Source organism: Molothrus aeneus, chromosome 3 (assembly GCF_037042795.1).
Source record: "Molothrus aeneus isolate 106 chromosome 3, BPBGC_Maene_1.0, whole genome shotgun sequence".
Taxonomy (NCBI): Eukaryota; Metazoa; Chordata; class Aves; order Passeriformes; family Icteridae; genus Molothrus; species Molothrus aeneus.
Genome location: NC_089648.1, coordinates 93,191,772 through 93,211,481, shown reverse-complemented (window position 1 = coordinate 93,211,481; position 19,710 = coordinate 93,191,772). Strand labels below are relative to the sequence as shown.

Here is a 19,710-nt window from a genome sequence, read left to right as displayed (position 1 = left end):
TCAAATAGATACTCATCAGCCAGTTAGTGTCACTGTATGGCATAGAAGAAAAGGTTTGAGTTCCATGCTGGTATGATCTTAATTTTCTCATGGGGACACCTGCTGCTTCTTCATCCAGTACTACTGGATATGTTCCTTTTTCTTTGCCTGCTTTTTGTTGTTGTCCTGGCAGGGGAAGATGATGTAGGCAGGAGCTGCTAAATTTAGCTTTAATCATTACTGTCATGATAAGTGCAGCAGCAGCTCCTGACTTTCTGGGCCAAATGGGGTTGCTGACCTATGTTCTGAAAACCCTGTTCCCTGTGCTGCTGCTTCTCTTCTCAGCCTTTGGCTTTTGTACTCTGCTCTTCCTCTAACACGTGCTGAAGGTAAATCTCACCTCAGCAGCTTTGTGCTTCAGTCTTACTGTGCTTTCCTCTCTTTTTGTGTAATGATGTAGAAACCAACAGCCTGCCTGCAGTGATACATCTCCAAATAATGCATACAGAAGCAGAGGAACGGCTGAATGAGGCAGCCTTGCAAAGAGCCAGGCTGTGCATTAAACACAGCTCTTGTGTAAGCCCTGCACCTCAACAAAATTAGGAGCTGGTGCAGCCTTTTTGATGTGTCTTGTACCAAATCATAAGTAGCCCTCCCCCCCAAATTCCCAGCTCCAGATGTTTCTTCATGTTTATTTGCTTTCTGGCATAGACCGAAATTGTGGACCTACCCCTTCCCCTCATCCCCCCCACCACATTTCTGGGTTTTGTTTTCCTAGAGAAGAAATTTTAAGTGAAAATGTCACTTTGGACAGTTTCATAAAGGTCTGTCTACCAGGCTGGTGTGAAGACACTAAGGTCCAATTCCATGAGCAATAGAACACAGCAGTAATAATGAATGTTTTCTGAAAATATGAAATAAGCGATACCATACTGTCTGGGCAAAACACGCTTACTCAAGAATATTGTGGCATCTAGCAGTTAAAATATGTCAAAAGCTCACGATGCTGCACAGTTCAGACTGCCTGAGTACTTCAGTGTGGTGTGTTGCAGAAAAAGCTTGATCTTTCTTGCTCCTGTAATCAGTGTTTTGCTGTTTGGTGCTTTACTACTTCCTGAGATTGCTTTTTATCAAATACTTGTCTACTTCCCTTGCACTTAAAGGTATTAAAAGTTCTTATAATCTGGGACATAAACAAGATGCCTAAAATTTTTTCACCTCTGAGCATTGCTTTTTTTAACTGTTAGATACAGAATATAGGTAATCTTGCATCGTGATCAGCTCAGCTGTTTGATCCCTCAATTATTCCCATTTAAATGGAAGACTTAGTTTTGGTCAGGGTTTAACAGCAAGAAGGTACTTGTTTAGAAGTGCTGTATGTTCTTAAATCTGCTCTAAGATTTTTTTTTTCTTTTCCAGATAGTCCTTTTAAAGGTAGATATAATGTTTGATTTAAAAAACAACCAAATTCACCTTCTGTTTCTGCACTCACACATAACTAAATGGCTCTGTGTACTAAGTATTTTACTGGAGAAGGTATTAATGGATCTGCAGCTGTTCAGGCAGCAACAAACACTGTGCTCAGAAGGGCAGCTTTGTTTTCCAGTCTGTAAAAACTTGGTGGTGGTGTGCTCTTCCTTTCTCTTTATGGGTTTTTCAGGAAAGAAAAGTAGTAGAAGGTGCCTAAAGTTGCTGCCCTCTTCTGGAAGGGCTGTCACTGTCTCCAAGAAAGCATTATTTGTTAAAAAATTTTTAGCTGAAATCTCAAATTAAATAGTCTTTAAAGTTATCTTCACTTTTCTTTCTAATTCAAAGCAACTTCAATCCTGGCCTTGAATTGCTAACCACACTAAAGTGTGTTGGGAAGCCTCAGTTGTCTTGGAGCTCATTTTTTGTGACTTGAGTTTGGGTGTTAATGGTTCACTCTGAGTGTATGAGTTGTATATTGTGTGAGAGGAAAGATACACTTTATTTTTTGCTACCACTGCTGTATTCTTGCAAGTGTTTGGCTGTTTAATAGCTATAAATCTGAGTCTATGCTGCTAACATAAAATTCAGATGGGGGTAGATAATGCTAGTGTATTCTGATTTATTGTAAAAGAATTATTTAGCCTTATATGGTAAATAGTGAATTTATCATCTTAATAAGATAAATATGTTTTGCATATTAAAAATTAATAGAAATGTATGGTTCCTAGAAGAAAAATTGTAAGTTAGAAATGTCCAGAGACCTTGAATTGTGAACTACATTTTAAAAGAAATTTTAGTACTCTAAATCTGCCGTATGATTTACTTTATTGTTTGTTTTCAATTAAATGACAAGTAGTTTCAATCTTGTTTCTCTTAAATATCATTTAAGTTTTAAATATCTTAGACATCTTATAGAAGATAATTTTTCCAAAAGTAATTATGTTCAAAACAAGATTTACTGTTGTGAAATGCTAGTGAAAGATAGTTATGACACGTGACGCAACAGCTTGTACACCCTTACTGCAGTGTTTATATTTTTCAAATCTAAAATGATGTTACAGCTTTTTTTTACTTTTTAGAATGTCATGAGCTTTGGTTTTGATAGTACAGCTTCTTATAATAACGAGTTTGAGCTCTGCCTTTTATTTCCACTAATTCTGCCTTAGAGTAACTCCGTGTCTTTGAATTTTTAAGGAAAATTATATTTAAAAAAAATGCATTGAATTTATGAATAAATATTCATACTGAGTTTCCAATTTTGATTTAAAAAATTCTGAGGATGAAGGATTGTTCCAGAAACACATTTGACACAATCAGTAACAAATAAATTACATAATCTGTCATCTGTGATATGTTTGCCGGCAGTCATGATAAAGTACTATGACATCTCTAGATTCTGAGTAGCCATGCTTGTTTCTCAATCCTTCTTTCTGCCAAAATTTTCTTTAAAGCTGCAGCCTATCAACACAGTCAAATGTGTTTGTTATTAGGTAAGAAGTGTCTCAAAGGGCATTGTAGATTAATCTTGTTCCAAAGATATTAATTAATAATGTTACCTAGAAATGCAGAAAATTCAAAGGTTTTATCATTTGATGCATTAGGAAATGCTGTGCTGAAAGAAATAACTGACGCTAAAGCCTTCTTCAGCCATAGCCAAATTTTTTGTCAGATGGGTCCTCAAAATTTAGCTGTTAGTGGTGATGTTACTGCCTGCAGCTGTTGGCTTTGCCCTCTTGCTGTTGATTCATGTCCTTGTAATCAGAGGTAACAGTATGGGACATGTGTGACCCATTTGCAGCCCAGTGCTTAAATTTCCAATAAAACCAGTTTCTGGTGAGTTTGTTGACAGGGCCTCCTGTGTTTCAGATGTGTGCCATCCTCTGTTATGACAGGAATAGTAATCTGAGCTGCAGTGCTCAGAGCTCTGAGAAAGACAAGTGCTACAAACAGTAACCCACATGCACTGAGCTTCAGGAATCTTAATTTGCTATCAACATGATTTGACACACATCCCTGTAAACTGAAAACATTTTTCAGGAGACTCAAATCTTGCAATAATGCCATATATTACATTAATTTGCACAAAAATATGTGATGTCTATATTATGCAAGTTATACCAATAAAATACTTACTACCTAGTAATTTGTCTGTATTACAATATTTTAAAAACAAATATATAGGAACCATGTCTGCTGTGTTGTTCTTTCTGGTTTTTGGCCACAACAATTTCTGACATCAGATCTCCTTCCTTTGTTTTGCATCTTCTCTTCCTGTTTCTTAAGTTGTAGAACTTGTGGAATCTACTTTAATATTAAAATAATATTTGTTTTTATTCTTGGCTTTTGAAAGTATCTGTCTTGAATTTCATGAATGAGGAGGAGGAGAAGATGCAGGCTTCAATATTTGGAAGCTTGTGTGTAAAAGTGACAGTCTCCAGAACTATTGATTATTACAGATCAGAAACACTATTGATTATTTAGATCAGAAACACTTCCAAAACATTTATTGTGGCTGATAATACTTTTTTATGTGTACAAATAGCATGTCATAGGAGAAGTTACTTATTTATAGCTTTCAGATACAATTCAGGTTTGTTTTGTTCATGTATAATTGTGACTAAATTATAATGGTGTCTGTTAAAAGAACAACCATACGTCTAATTAATTTTCCAGAAAAGAATACCCACCTCAGCTTCAGAAAGTGGAGGCAGACCACATTAGGTTACCACGGTCTCAAGGAGTGGGTAAGTTACCTTTAGAGTTCTCATTTCTTCTCAGCAGAATAATTTTTTTAATACCTGATTTGGGTGGGTGTGGTGCCAAATCTTATACAACCTTTAGGATATGTACTTAAGCCTTAGCTCATGTTATTCTAGTTTTGTACAAGTTTGTGCATGAAGGGATGTTTTTGCTCTTCTTGACAGATTTCTGCAACTAGTTCAGTCATGTAATAATTTTAAATTAGGCTTAGTTATTTTAAAAGCATAGTTATTAGGCTAGTTATTTTAAAAGCAACAGAAATAGGGAACATTTGGGATCATAAAGTTGGAGATGGAACAGATCTCTAGAGTTAACTAGTCTGAGCCCAAACCCCCAGCTTGTTTGTGAATTATTGTTGAGGAACTTCTGTAACAGTGTTAGAACAAGAAAAGTGCTATGTGTAATAACCGGTTAGCAGTTGGTATGAAGTGTATTCATACACTGGGGGAGTTAATGTAAGAACCAGCATCAGCACCGTACCTCAGCTGAAACATGCTCTTACATCGTTGTTAGGTGCAACAACCTCACTGTTGGAGGTGCAGTAGAAAAGGTATAGTTTGGTTTCAGGTGTGGAAATTGCGAAACTGGAAAAGAAAACACCCTGTGTTTGTTAAGCTTTGTTAGCATAGATACAGTCTGCAAACCTGCTGCATAGGTTTACAGCTGCATAGTCACCTGCACTGGAAAGTTCTACTGTGCCATTTTAGGTTAATGTTAAGTAGATCTTCAGCAGTACTACTCTAAAGTAACTTAGGGAAAAGCCTCACCTATTATTAATTCTTTTTCAAAAATGATCCATTTTTTAGTTTTGAGATGTCTTCTCATAGTGGGATGTTTGTGAGATCATCAATATGTATATTGAAAAAGTGTTCATATACATTAAAAAAAAAAGCCTTAAAACAAGTTCTGTGGTAAATAGCATAATCTAGCATCTGCTCCTATTTTTGGCAATACACCCTCCACTTGCTTTGCAGTGAAGTTAGCATAGATTTGCAAATCCAAAGCTTCTTGCAAAGATGTAAGATAAAAATCCTCAGTGAGTGATCCTGCAATAGTATTACTAAGACTACATTTTGAAGTTACTTTGGGGAATGTTATTTTTTAGTCATACAACAAATCATGATACATTTGAAACAGTGTAGATTTTTGAGGTTTAAAAGCATGTTTATGTTTAGCTCAAGTTAGTGTATGTAAAAAAGTAAGATGATCATAATTATAATAGTACAGGAGTGGACATTTCTTGTTAATGTTTTTGCATCTTTTCCCTTCTAGACAGTGTAATGGAGAATACAGATGACTCTGAATCAGAATCTGACATTAAAAGAAAGGTGCGACAGAAAGGTCATTGCAATTCATATCAATCTGACTTGAGTCTATCTTCTGCTACAAAAAAATGCTTAACTCAGTCAAAGGTAGGTTATATTTTAAAAATATGTAAACTCTTGTTGAATTTTAAAAGTTGCTGCATATTTTAAAAACAGACATTCAGGAGTAAAACAAATTAAGGTTTTAAAAATCCATAGAGTTGGGAGGAAGATTTACATAATTTAAAATGTTACAGTGATAGAGATATTTAAGTGCTACTAGTTGTGAAATATTTATTTTCTGACTTGAACAGACAGAAGCTGCACTGAAAAGAAAAGGAATGTTGATTTTATTGAATAGCTGACTGATAAACCAGAGATTGATAATTTTAATTTGCTGAAATAGAGGAACAATTTTTTGCTCTTTGCCAGATTTTTTTTTTCTGTGTCATGATTTTCTGTACTCAGAACAGTAAAGATTAAACTACTGCAAAGATGCAAGTATTTCTTATGAAGTTGCTCACTTTTTCAGTGAGAGTAGTTCCTTAGGTATCCAAATGGCATTCTCTGATCTACATGCAGCAAGGATGCTTCTGTCAGGAACTTGTTTGAATATCAAATGTAAAATACTTTGGAAATTGCTTTAAGGCTCTCTGTATTTTTTTATCAGCTTCCCAGGCTACTATGGAAGTTTCATGATGCACACATACAGGTCACATTGTTTGACTATCAAAGCAAAACCTCCTGTAAGGAGATCTTGGTTTAAAAAAAAAAAAAATCTATGATTTTTATATATGCTTAGCTTTTGTTTGAAGCACCTGGTACCACTCCTTGGCATTTCCATTGCTTATTTTGTTAATTAATGTGATGTTAATAAAAAACTGGTTTAAAATTTTTGGCATGTAGTTGAAGTAGAGGGGTGTGATTACTCTATACTTAAGATAAGCAGTATCTTTCTGAGAACTACATCCTGTAACAGCACTGAGGCACAGTGCTGGTTTACATTGTAGCTTGCTATCATCCCACAGCTCAGATTTTAAGGGTCTGATATATTTTATACACTTGGGGTTTTTTGCTTCTGTTTCTCTACCATATGTGTAGCTTTGTTAAATCACAGAAATTTTGTAAAAATAATATGTTCATTGTATAATTTTGATTTTGAAATTTGGGGTTTGAAATTACTTACCACACTTGTGGAAGTCCTCTTTTGGAGGCATGTTCATGGCTAGGAGAGTGGGGAGAGGTGTAAATTGTGAAAGCTGTTTTCAGAGTAGATACTGAAAGTTTTTGGTGGGTTGTAGGTATTTGTTGCCTTCAGTAGTTCACAGTACAGTGGTTACGTTGTTTGAATTCAGTGCTCCAGGAGAAAATAACATGCACTAAATTTTCATCTCTAAAGATGTCCTGTATTCACTTTGGTACTCCTTCTGTAGTTTATGTGTTATAGAAGTCCAAGTTCTACACTTATAATACAAAACTAAGTGGGACCTAGTAAATGTGAGAAAAACAAAAGACATCTGTCTTTGTAGTGATAGGATACATTTTTTTGTTTAACCCCTGCTTGCTTCTTGAAAGTTTGGGGAACTCCTATTCCTCAAGTCCTATTTTCTTCTCTGTGACACAGGACTCTAGAGCAATAATATGTACTTTACCTTTTCTTCATCTCCCTTGAGGAGTGAATTTTCCTGCATGCCTTTCTGGGCTGTTAAAAGATACCTTGGAAGGACAGATAAGTTGGACCTACAAGGTTTCCTCAAATCCTCTCCAGTATTGCTCAAAGGATCTGTAGGTTATTTTGTCCCATGGAACTGTTTTTACAGAAATAGTGTAATTGGACCATCTTGCTGATGGATATATGTATCTGAACAGTGTGCAAGGTTCTGTTTATGGAAGAAAATGCAAGAAGAAAAATCTGAATTGTCCAACATGAATCACTTTAAAAAATTGTAACAAATGACATTTGTTCCTTTTAGAACATTTTTCATTTTCTTAAATGTAATAAAAAATTAAGCTGTCTTTTAATGTTTGCTTTCTCGACTCACTGTAATGGCTAATGTAGTGTTGTCAACTTCCACTGGATATTATGAAAAATTTTTTCACCAGAAAGGTGTTCAAGCATTGGAAGAGGATGGCCAGGCGTGTGGTTGAGTCACTGTCTGCAGAGATATTTAAAAGACATGTAGATGTGGCACCTGGGGATATGGTTTAGTGATGAGAGTTGTGTTAATAATTGGACTTGATGATATTAAAGGTCTTTTCCAACCTAAGTGATTATATGATTAATTCTGAATCAAGTACAAGATATGGAAATTGTGTCTTTCTGCTTACAATTACTGATTGTGTGGTTTTTTCTCCTTTAGCTTTTGGAACAGATTGATTATTCTACTGAATGCCCAAATTGTGGGAGGGCAAATGAAAACCAGACCAAATGCCGACATTGTGAAAGTGCTTCTCTGAAGGATTTGCAAAGAGTCTCCAGACAAACTGTAACGTTAAGTGAATCTGTGGGACCTTTATCACGTTCTTCAATACATCAGAATTCACCAGGGCAAAAATCTTCAGGTACAGGGTTCAGCACAAAGAAGTTTTATAGTTCTGCTGTTGGAAAAGGTCCAGCGGATATTCTACTGAGTAATGAGGTTGTAGGACATTCTATGTTACGACAGAATGGAAAAATTGGTCTTATAACTGGGACAAAAAATCCTAAAATTACAGGAAGCTTAAGACAGAGGAGTACAAGACCATCTGAATTAAATGATCCAAGTAAGTACCTTTTTATGAATACAGCCATTAGCTGGAAACACAGAATATTGTATAGTGAAGGAACTGTTTGTGCAGGTTTACGTAACTGATGTTGCATGGAATATTTTTGTGTGTGTTCTTGGGAAAGAGGGACAGAACTTTTAATAATTTCCTTTCCATATGCAGAAGTACTCTTCAAGAAAGGTGAACATTGGGGAAAACAAAAATTATTTTGTGACTTTTTTTCTTTTGTTTGTTTTTAAAAAAATATTTACGTTTGGGATATTGGAAAAACCAGTACTCTTAGCAGAATTCCATCTTTCATTCTCCCAAGCAGAAAGACAGTATTTGATTTTTATTTTGTGTTTTCTTTCCTCTTATCTTCTAAACTATTTATCTGTTTAAATTTCATAATTTGGAAAATGTTAATTTCTGTGCTTTCTCTTTGTAAACTCAGTAAGCAGAAAGGATGGAGTAAAGGAAATTATGTGTCTGGTTCTGTGCTTAGTTTATTAGACCATGTTGTCCTACTGATTTGAATGATTTCAGACATAATTTCTCTTGTCAGTTTTTAGGTTGCATTACTTACTGTCAATTCTTGACTGAACCACGTTCACTTCTGTCTAGAAGTAGATTAATGTTACTCATTTTTTTATATAGTTAGTTACAAGAAATCAAAAACAAGGCAGAGAGTCCTTGCAACCAGATTCCAAATAAACATTAGTAAAAACATAATATAATTATACATGTGGATTTTTTTGGCACTGCAGGACAATTACATAAATTATTTCTAACGTATTACTTCAAAAGAAATTTCTGTTACGAAAAGATATAGTGGTAGAGAATGAATTATTTTCTGTTTAGTTGTTTTGTCTAGTGATGAGGAGGAGAAGGAGAAGAATAGTGGCAGCACTAGGAGCATGGAAAGCATTTCACCTGGTCTTGCAGATTCAGCCCGCTCCTCCCTATCTCCTTCTACAGGAAAGGTGGAAGCAGCATTAAAGGAAAACAGTTGTGGAATAGAACAGAGAATAGGTAGTATAACAAGAGTACAGAAATTGCCATCACACTAGCAAGAAAAGCCAAAAATGAAAAAAGAAATTTGTTACAGAAAAATGTAGTGGTTGAGAATGTAATATTTTCTGTTTAGTTGTTTTGTCTAGTGATGATGATGAGGACGAGAATAGTGGCAGCACTAGGAGCATGGAAAGCATTTCACCTCGTCCTGCAGATTCAGCCCGCTCCTCCCCAGCTCCTTCTACAGGAAAGGTGGAAGCAGCATTAAAGGAGAACAGTTGTGGAATAGAACAGAGAATAGGTAGTATAACAACAGATACAGAAATTGCAGTCACACTACCAAGGAAAGCAAGAATGAAAGATCAGGTACTATTTAATGCTTTGTTTAAAGAAAACAGAATGAAATAATAAATGGAATATGTGAAGGCTTGTTTTGTATTGTCAGAAGTTGACTCTGTATTTGATTGTTTTTCTTACTCAGCAGCTCATCAAGTAGCCTCTCTGCATACTTAATAGTGGAAACATAAGAAAATGTGTTCATTACATTTTTACAAGCATTCAAAATGATTTTAATTATGCTGTTAAGATAAATGCTTCTGTGTTGAATGTTTACTCTTTTGAGACTGGACAGGGGTTCTCTGTGAAGCTCAGGGTCTCAGTTTGCAGCAGAATGTCAGTACCAGCTGTTGCCTGAGACTTCCTGAAGTTAAACATGAAAAGAGAAATTGGGATCAATAATGGTCCTTTAAAATTAAAATGCTTTGACAACTCTTGCAGTTTATAGCACTTATTTTAGGACTTTTGTGGTGCAGCTTGTGTTTTTTAGTTGAGTACTGCTGTAAGAATTGGATAAGCAAAGACAAAAAAATACTCCATGAGCACACCTTAAGTGTGGCCAAGGGGGAGAGTTTTCATACTGTGCTAAAAGCCATCTCAGTAGTGAGCCACGAAGAGGAATAAATTCCATGTGGCAATTGGTAGTGGAATAATGGTGCTGATTAAAACAATTCTTGACTCACTTGTCCAGTTTCACCATTGAGAGTTTGATTCAACAAGAGAATCCAGATTTCCAATTCTTTGAGTTAGAACACTAAAGTACTGATGCCAAAACCTTCTTGCTATGTTGAGATTCAGAAGCCAGCGTTCTAGTGCTGTAGTTGATGAAATTATGGATGTTTATAATACATTGTATAATTAGTCACCATTATCAGTATGAAAATATGAAGCTGTGAACCTCCAGCCTGCAATAAAGCTGTGAGGCTTAAAGCTTGGATTAGAAATAGTTCTTGAATTAAGTTATATTGGCAGTATGTGCTGAATTAATTGAAAGCATTGCATTGTGAAGGCACTGGTGTCTGACTTCTGAAACTCTCCCAAATGTTTTTTTTGTATATCCATATGTTCCTGTTCACTAGTCTTTACAAACCAGTTCTAATATTATATGTTAGATTATTTTAGAGTCCAAGCTTACTTTTGAAAATGAAGGAAATAAAAAAAAAATTTGTGTAATATAACACAAATTTTATATTGATTGACTTAGCCTACCAAGATTTGGAGATATCAGAGCAGTTTTCTTAGATATAATAGAAAAAGCTTTATTCAACTTTCTCTCAAAATATTAATTGTTTACTGAAGAGACTAGTTGAATATAGCATCCCTTCAGACTTTGCTGTTTTATTGTTTGTTTCTGATTTGTTTTGAACTTTTAATAATATTTAGCCAGTCCAGCAGACAAAAAGGAAAAGCTCTTTTCAACAAGAGGCCTAGGAAAACATTTTAATTACAGGGATTTAGAATCCCTACCTTTTTCAGTGTATAAAATGAAGGAAGCATCCAAAAGTAGACTTTGAATTATTAACAAGATAGGTTAGTTATTCAGGACTTAGACATAATTTTTGAGATTTAGTCTTAACAGAAACACTGAATCACTTAGAATGTTTTTATGTGGGAGTTTAATTGCTTTTTGTAATGAAAATGAATGTTTATTTATGGGCAGGTTATGAAACAATATAAATACCAAAGAAAAGACTAGTGTACAGAAAATCCTTCAACAAAATAGAGCAATATAAGCAATACAACAAATAAATATATTTATAGGCTGGCTGTGAGCAGGCTTTATTTCATTGCAATAGGTTTTTTGGTAAGATAATTCTGTTGGTTAACAGGAGACTTCATTGAGATTACAGCTTCAGTTAGCATCTAGAGACTTTTCTTGAACTGGGGCCAAACACCACCTGGCCTTCTTTCAATGTTTAGTCTTCTGACCTTGGAATCTATCCTAAAACCATCTTAGCTCTGTAGAGATGCCTCAAGGAAGTTTGATTTGGCTTATTTATTTATGTTTCTTGAAGCCTGTATTCTGCTAATATGGTGATGCAATGTACTTCAAGAATTAGTCACCAAAAGCTTGGATTAACAAAAATGGAAAGAAAAAATTAAACCACCAGCATTGTGGTGGTTTTACAGCATTAGTACTTTTTTATCTAAATAAAACATAATAAAGATAACTTCGCTTTGCTAGACTGCATAGTGGTTCCAAAAGATAAATTGGTTTTGGTAATTTAGAAGCACTATTTGTGATTTGGAAATGTCAGTAAAGTGTCGGCAAGTGTCAAGTTACCTTTTATTTTCTTCTTGAATGTAGCAATATTAACATCCTCAGGTGTTATAAAAAGTCTAAAGAATCTCCCTTCTGCATATGTTTGAGATGGATGCTCTAGTAAGTAATCCTGTTGACCAACAGAAAAGTAGCTAAAAATTTAGTCATTAGTTTCAGCGAGCTTTATTTAGCAATAAACCTTGATGAGACATTCTGAAACCTGAAAATTACTTTTCAGTTTGGCAACATTGTGTCTAACACTCCAATAAAACGGCGCAAAGTTATTTCTCAAGAGATGGTAACCGAGGCTGTACCTCTAAATTACCAAAACTCCTGTGAAAGCGTCATCCTGAACTGCCGAAGCATTCGAATAGGAATGCTGCGCAGAATGGTCGTGGAGCCTGTGATCGTGAGTACCCTTGCTCTTGCACAGCTGGCTTTTCAGGCTTTGATGGATATTGTATTTTTGTATTTGAACAACATAATATTTTGCCTTTGTCTCGGGAACAGTTAAGTTTGTCTTTAATTTCAGAGGCTGTGACTTCCAGAGAACCTCAAATTACTGCTACACTCTAACACGTGCGGTCTAGCTCAGGTTCTTAATAGAAACGTTGTGCTGCAGCACTCTGAAAGAACTTGTCTGCATGCTGGGGGGAGGTTATGGGCTAGCATGCATTTGTTAAAAACATTGAAAACAACAACTACAAGAAGTTGATAGGTGCAAGGAAGAAGTATTGTCCTAAAGGTGAATAATTTTACTTCTCCAGATTTTTTTTCTTTTGGTCAGCCTTGTAAGGTACATGGAGTTTTCAAGGAGTCCTTGAATGTTAGTTGTATGCAGTCAGCCAGAATAGAATGGATACTTCTTGCTGGAGTAACCACAGAAACAGCAGTGTTTTTACTTGTTCTTTCAACCTCCCTACAAAACACTACTGTTTGATTTACCTAAAGGCTGATAGATGACATTTTCTTTTGAAGAAATACAATTTGTTTATTTTTCAGAGTATTGTAGAAGTTTTTGAAAACTGAGTACTTCAGAGAGATCTAAAGTTTAAACAGTCAGTATGACTGAAAGAGACTAGAGTAGCAAAGAATGTGCTTGCCTTGAGTTGTGCTAAAATGTACATTTTGTTTTTTCTTAAAACTTGCATTCTAAATGTTAATTTTTTAATGTTTATTACTTATATACCAAGTCCACTGAAGTGTGTTTGCTAACAGTTCAAAGGCTTTTTGCAATTAAAATTTGCAGAAGATGTGAGATCTTATAATTGTGTTGTCTTTCAGTTTTGCCTGGATTATATCAAAATACGCCTAGAGAGTCAAGAAGGTGAGTACATTTTTCATTTTATGTTAGTACTCAATATATTTATTTTTAATTAAGTAACTCTGTCAAAGGTATTAAGAAGTGAATCCTAATGTAACCTTTATTCTCATTTTGTCATTTATGTAATAAATTATACTGTGTCGGTAGTCAGATAAAAGAAAATAGAGAGTAGAAATTTGACCTGCCCTTTAACAAAAGCGATTAACAAAAATAAAAAGCAAGAGCAACCCTCCTGTAAAATGTTAGCTTTTTAAAACTTTATGAGTTCTTTTATTTCAGTGGTGTTAAGTAGACAGTAAAAACCACACTGGTTTCTTGGGCCTTTCCTGTCTAGATCTCTCTTGATAGTTTTGTCTCTAGTGTGAAAGTTGTGTATTTCATGTCACTGAAAGAAATAGTGACATAATTTGGAAAGAGCGAGTTACGACTCCTGCTCTGTTTCCTTTCTTTTCTTTTGTAGGGTTTTTGCTCTGGGCCTGAAAAGCTTTGTTAGCTTTTGTTAATGTTAAGTTGCATTCTTAAGATCCAGTCGTGTTGAATGTTGCTGTTGTTATTTGTAGAAGAGAACTGTTGTATTTTGTAATTATTACATGCAGAAAAATGTCTCACAACCTGTAAAGATAAGTGTAGCCTTTGCTCAGTCAAGTATTTAAGTTTATTATTGCATCTAAAATACAGATGCACAGAAACTGAGTTTTCATGCTTTAAATGTATTTTTAAAAATAAAACACTGAAGAGCTTAGTATAATTGGTAGAAAATAGCTGTCAAGTTTTAGTTAAAACAACTGTGTGGTGCAGTTATTTCCACGGCACCTAATTCATCAATAGCATAAAAATGGTGACCCATTAAATGCTGTGTCTGTTAGGGCACTTAGCTCTTTAGTTTTTTAGTTTTGCATGTATATCCACTTCTATGTCAAATTTTATAATACAATAAAACCTGTGAAAAACTTATCATTGGCATTGGCAGCATCAGATGCAGTGTTAAAATTCTACCATGTTACTGACATTTCTTTTGGGGAATAAAGTAGGAGTAGTCCTTTATTTCCTCAGGCAATCAGATAATTTCTCTGCATGTGTTTATGTCTTCTTTTTAAAGTTATTTTTTATATGGGAACTTGGTCAAAGATAAATGTACAAAGAAGATTTTGCAAACTTACTGTAAAATGTGTCATAGCAATAGTTGCAAATTTAAATCACTGGAAATTGTGGGGATTTTTTTCCTCTGGAATGAAAGAGTTGGTGGGCAGAAAACAGTTTGCTTCTGATGCCTTTCTTGTCATCTTCCAGATGCCATTGGAATTTAGCCTGTCTTTTAAGACATGAAAAACCATCACTTCTTGTATGTCTGTTAATTTTAAAGTTTTAAGTACTTAAGAAATTTAGTGAGTACTATAGTGACTACTTGTTAAAATCAAGGGGGACATTGTAATGGAAACTTACAGATGTTTATTATATTTTAATATGTCATTATTTTTTCATAGAATCAGAAAGTGATATCAGAGAGATTAACCTGAAAACTTCAGAGCTTACTAAATGTGAATGGTGCAGTGTCCGAAAATTGCCAGTAGTTTTCCTACAAACAGTACCTTCAACCTGTAGCAGTCTGAGAGATCAACTGAAAATGAGTAAAGATAATGTCTGGTACGAATGCAAAGGAGACAGTAAGTAAAAAAAAATTATTCTACTATTCACTTCAAATTTTATTTTCATGTTTTGGGTCATGAATGAGTGCATTAAGACTAAAAGGGTCATCACTGGCTGGCTGGGGTAGCTGTAGTACTATTACCTTCCCAGGCTGAGTAAGGGTACAGTTCAGAACAGCTGGGCATCCTCTTTGTCCAGAAACATGCTAGTTACAACACTCAGTCAATTTAGTACAAATTTTTTGACTAATATTTGTACTGAATTAAAGCAAGTTGGTTTGGTTAGTTTTTGTATAGGAGCCTTTATATTTATATGGCAGCTTTTGTAATACTTCTGCCATCTGTGCTGTTCTGCTGACAGGCTTTAGTTTTAGTAGAAACTGTTGTATAGGTTGGCTTGGGGTTTTTTCTCCTGGCATACTTGTCATGATGATGTGAGATAGACAAATACCTGCTTGGAGAATATGTGGATTATCTTAATATCTATTAAAATTAAATTTAATTTCTACATAATTTGCAAGGTCCTAGCATCTTAATATGCACACCTGTTAAATGTAACATTTAGTCCTCTTTCTCTTAAATAGACTTTTCTTCAGGTTAGATTTTGTGGTTATTTATACTTACAGACAGTTTTGTACATACGTGAATGCATTCAAACAGAGGAAGAATGCTTTCAGCAATTTTAGAATTGAGTGCTCCCATAATACTGTGTAATAGTCTCATCCATGTCCTGTAAGAAGCATGAGCTGTAAGGAGTCTTATAATTACAGAAGTAATTGGAGAGCATGCAGGAGACCTGGACAAAATTCTGGGAGCAGGAATTAGACCCCAGGTGGACACAGGTGTTCACAAAAAAGAAGAAAGATGTCTGTGTGAGAATGGCTCTCAGCAGTGTCCCCACTTAGCTCTTCTCCCTGAGGCTGTGGCACAGAGTTTTACATCCAGCTGCTTTATTGCATTTGATATGCAGGAGCACTTTGTTGATAGCACACTTGCTCTCTGCTTTGTAAGCAATGAAATTAATTAAAGCCTGTATCCAGAGCTGTGTAAGCAATTGTATGTAGATGCCTAGCTCCCAAAACAGAACACCCAAAAGCCAGTTAGATATCTAAATTCTGTGTGCATTGGATTGGGAATTGTGCTGCTGAAGAATTCTTTTTCTCAAGAGTTAGCATGCTGGGTTAAGAATGACCAAAGGGAAATGGTTATGCTTGTGTCTGAAAAACAGAAAAACAGGTCCTGGCAGCTCTCTGTTGGGCAGCAACATGAGACTGGGATTTGCAGCCTGAATTCTATTACTTTTTCTGACTCTGTAGAATAATTCCTTTTAGTGCAATTTACTGCTTTTTGGTTTTTCAGATCATAAAAGTGGATGATATTTATATAACAGCTGATTGATCTGAGTAATTCTCTCCAACTTCCTCAAAAACAGTGATGTTTTATAGCACAGTCTTTTAGGATCAGAGAGGAAATAATGCTGAATATGCTATTTCTGAAATTTTAGTGAAATAATAGGGTAGGAACTGCAGTAAGAAAAAGAGAAAGTATTGGTTACAGTCTTACTCTCTGTTAATGAAGATGCTATTTCAAAATATGTTTTGGCTTGGCATTAGTGTCATTTAAAAATTTATCAGATGTAATATTTAACATTTCTTGATTAAGGTAGAATTTGAATGCACTCTTTGGAAATGCTGATAAAAAAGTTTTGGCAGTTAGTCCTTCTCTCTTGTCTGCTCACATCTGTATTAATTCTTACAAACATTATCAACAGTGTGTACTCATGTTGGCCTAAAATTCCATGAAATCTGTTTATAATTGCTTTATTTTATTTTACAATGCTTTATTTTATTTTATTCCTGAATGAATAATTTTCTTTCTGCTTTTTTTGCAGGTCAGGAAGAACAGTACATAATTTTAATTTTTGAAACTGGTCTTGATCCTCATGCGAATTCAATATTTGAAAAAATAATTATGGACATTGGTATTAGAAATAACATTTCTGACTTCTTTGTGAAAATTTCCTTTGAAGAAGCCAATGCCAGGCTTGTTGCATTTACGAAGTGCTTGGAGGACAATTCCAAAGGAAGCCCATCTCACAGAGAAAGCAAAATTAAAAATGTAATTATGTTTTTGCTTTAGAACGAAGTCATTGTATTATATGGGTTACAGATACACTAAGGATAGTGTGTTAGTCAGCCAAAGAAAAATTCCATCAACTTTTGGTGGCTTTTATATGAAAATTCCCAGACTGGTCTATGGTGGATTATGAAACTATGGGAAATAGTCTGTACATTCACAGTACTTTTTAGGGTGTTTAGTTTGATTGTAAAGTTATACAATGGTCCACAAGTAATGTTGTTATTTAAAAATTATTAAGGGATGAGAAATCTTTACTATAATCAGACAACATAACTTTCCAACTGGTAAAATTCTGGTATTTCAAACAAGAAATTAAGTTGCACTGTTGTAGTTACCGTTAATTAATGCTTTCATTAAATAAACTACTTTTTAAAAATTTAGAAAGTTTTGTGATTCTGCAAGAAATGAGCAAAGACCTAAGTGTAATAGATGAGGTAGGAAAAGAAAAAAACCCTCCAACTTGAAGTTCTCAAAACAGATATTACCCTGCTGGACTTCACAAAGTTTTATTGCCATTTCAATAAAATTGAGCACAGTATGCAATTTAATATTGACTCTATTCTCTTAAGGTTGCTTCTGAGTCCAAAATGCAGCAACGAAATAAACAGTTGCCATTTTTTGATGATGATGAAGAAATTGGCGAACCACATACAGTATTTATTGGTCCTATAGAAAAGTAAGATATTTATTTTTGCCTGTAATAATTCTCTGAGGGGTTTTTGGCATTTCATACTTCTTATTGAATGTATTTTTCTTCTCAGGTTGATAGTTTATCCACCTTCTCCAGCTAAAGGTGGTATTTCTGTGACCAACGAAGACCTCCATTGTCTAAATGAAGGAGAATTTTTAAATGATGTTATTATTGATTTTTATTTAAAGTAAGTTTTATTTCACATCAGTTTTTAGTCGTCTTTTACTTTGAAGCTTGAAAAGTTAACTTAAAAACTTGAAAAGAAAACTTAAAAATTTATAGGTCAACAACTATGTATAGATGTAATTTTAAAGGTTGTTTTTGATCTTGCAAGGAAGTTTAGTTCTTCTCTTGTCCTGCTTGACAGTGACCCTTACCTGAGTAAAGGTTCTTTGGGCTTCTTATCATCTCAAGAGCAAATTTAACTGGAAAAAAAAAAAGAAAAGACTTTTTTAAAGTTCAGTTGTTTTTTCCAGAGTAGCTGTGTTTCTTGGAGTTTGTTTTGATTAATGTAATACATCAGTTAATTTTGTGCTATCACTGAGGCTGCAGATGTCAGAAGTATATGAAATTGTTACATGCTGCTGGTTTTATGCTACACATAAAGTGTGTATGTGTATTTTTCAGTCTATTAACATATTTTAGAAGTAAAAATGAAATTAATGTGTCACTCTTGGGACTGTTTGGAGATCTGGTGGCTCAAATACAAAATACAGGTCTCTTAGATAGGTTTTTATGTAAAAACTCCTTGAAAATTTGTTTTCCTGCCATGAAACAAAAATAAATACAAGAACAGCAGAACAGCTTGTTGATTGAGCAGAGCAATAACACCTCAAAATATTAATACCTTACAATATTTACATATGTTTTGCATTAATTAGTTTCTGTGGATAGTCAGCTCCAAAGAGCTGTTCTGTGAGAAGGTGCTACAATTTGGTGGGGAGCACCTGTTAGCAGTCCTTTTTACTCTGTTGCTGAGTACTTTGAGTTAAAACCTCCATTATTTTTTCTTTATTTTTTTTTTTTAACTAATCAGGTATTTGGTACTTGAAAAGCTGAAAAAAGAAGATGCTGATAGAATACATGTGTTCAGTTCATTCTTCTATAAACGCCTTAATCAAAGAGAAAGAAGAAATATTCATGAAACTTCAAACCTTTCGTAAGTCTGTTGATAAGTCAGTTTAACATAGAGCTAATGCAATGAAGATTCTTAAAAACAGATGCTATACAGAGAGAAATAAACAGAACTCTAGGAAACATCCAGATCTGTAGCAGACATAGAATATCCCTTAAAATTTTTTAAGGTGAAAATGTTTAGATGAAAATATCTGGAAAATGCTCCCTCAAATAAAATAAGCCACCCTACAAATTGTATGTTGATTTCTTCTTTCAGAATACAGCAGAAGCGACATGGGCGAGTAAAAACGTGGACACGGCATGTTGATATTTTTGAGAAAGATTTCATTTTTGTTCCCCTTAATGAAGCGTAAGTGAACATACTTTTTATCACATTTGGTAAATGCTTAAGCTTTATAATTCTGAAATTGAAAGTTACATTACAACAAGAATTGAAGTTAAAAATTAAGAGAATAAACATCTTTTTCCAGGTGATAAAAATTAAGTAGTTATATAAGACCTTTAAATGTGGCAGTATAAGAATTATCAGACAGTATAAAGATAGCAAAAATTAACTTCTGTGAGTACTTTTTCTAGGTTTTACCTCAATCTCTTGCATTCTTTCTTCTAAGCTTCTGACATTGGTAACTTTTGGATTTATCTTTTTTAGTCCTTTCTAATGAGACCTCTGATATAGATGGGCTCTTCAGTTACAATAAATGGATATTGAAAGAAAACTTAATTGAAAATCACTACTGCCTTGAGAACGTTAGTCTTTTTCTTTATACCCCTTTGTCCTGCTATTTGTTAAGGGTCAGGAAGCAGACCATTAGCATTCTAATGTTTGCTAAGAACTGTGATGATGCTTGCTTTCCTTAAGATCAGAGCAAGTTGTCACAAACACATATCTGTATTTCACAAGA

General features: G+C 34.5%; 1 protein-coding gene across 2 annotated transcripts in view; it reads left to right on the top strand.

Annotated features, from left to right (window-relative positions):
* The window catches only part of SENP6 (SUMO specific peptidase 6), a 71,829-nt gene that overhangs the window by 37,175 nt on the left and 14,944 nt on the right, over nt 1-19,710 (top strand). For both annotated transcript variants that reach the window (XM_066547406.1, XM_066547405.1), the window contains 12 exons: nt 4,123-4,193; nt 5,482-5,621; nt 7,874-8,276; nt 9,406-9,638; nt 12,110-12,280; nt 13,156-13,198; nt 14,680-14,859; nt 16,733-16,959; nt 17,550-17,656; nt 17,742-17,858; nt 18,708-18,830; nt 19,065-19,157. In XM_066547406.1, coding sequence (XP_066403503.1) covers nt 4,123-4,193; nt 5,482-5,621; nt 7,874-8,276; nt 9,406-9,638; nt 12,110-12,280; nt 13,156-13,198; nt 14,680-14,859; nt 16,733-16,959; nt 17,550-17,656; nt 17,742-17,858; nt 18,708-18,830; nt 19,065-19,157 — 1,908 coding nt within the window. The remainder of the gene's footprint in view (nt 1-4,122; nt 4,194-5,481; nt 5,622-7,873; nt 8,277-9,405; nt 9,639-12,109; nt 12,281-13,155; nt 13,199-14,679; nt 14,860-16,732; nt 16,960-17,549; nt 17,657-17,741; nt 17,859-18,707; nt 18,831-19,064; nt 19,158-19,710) is intronic.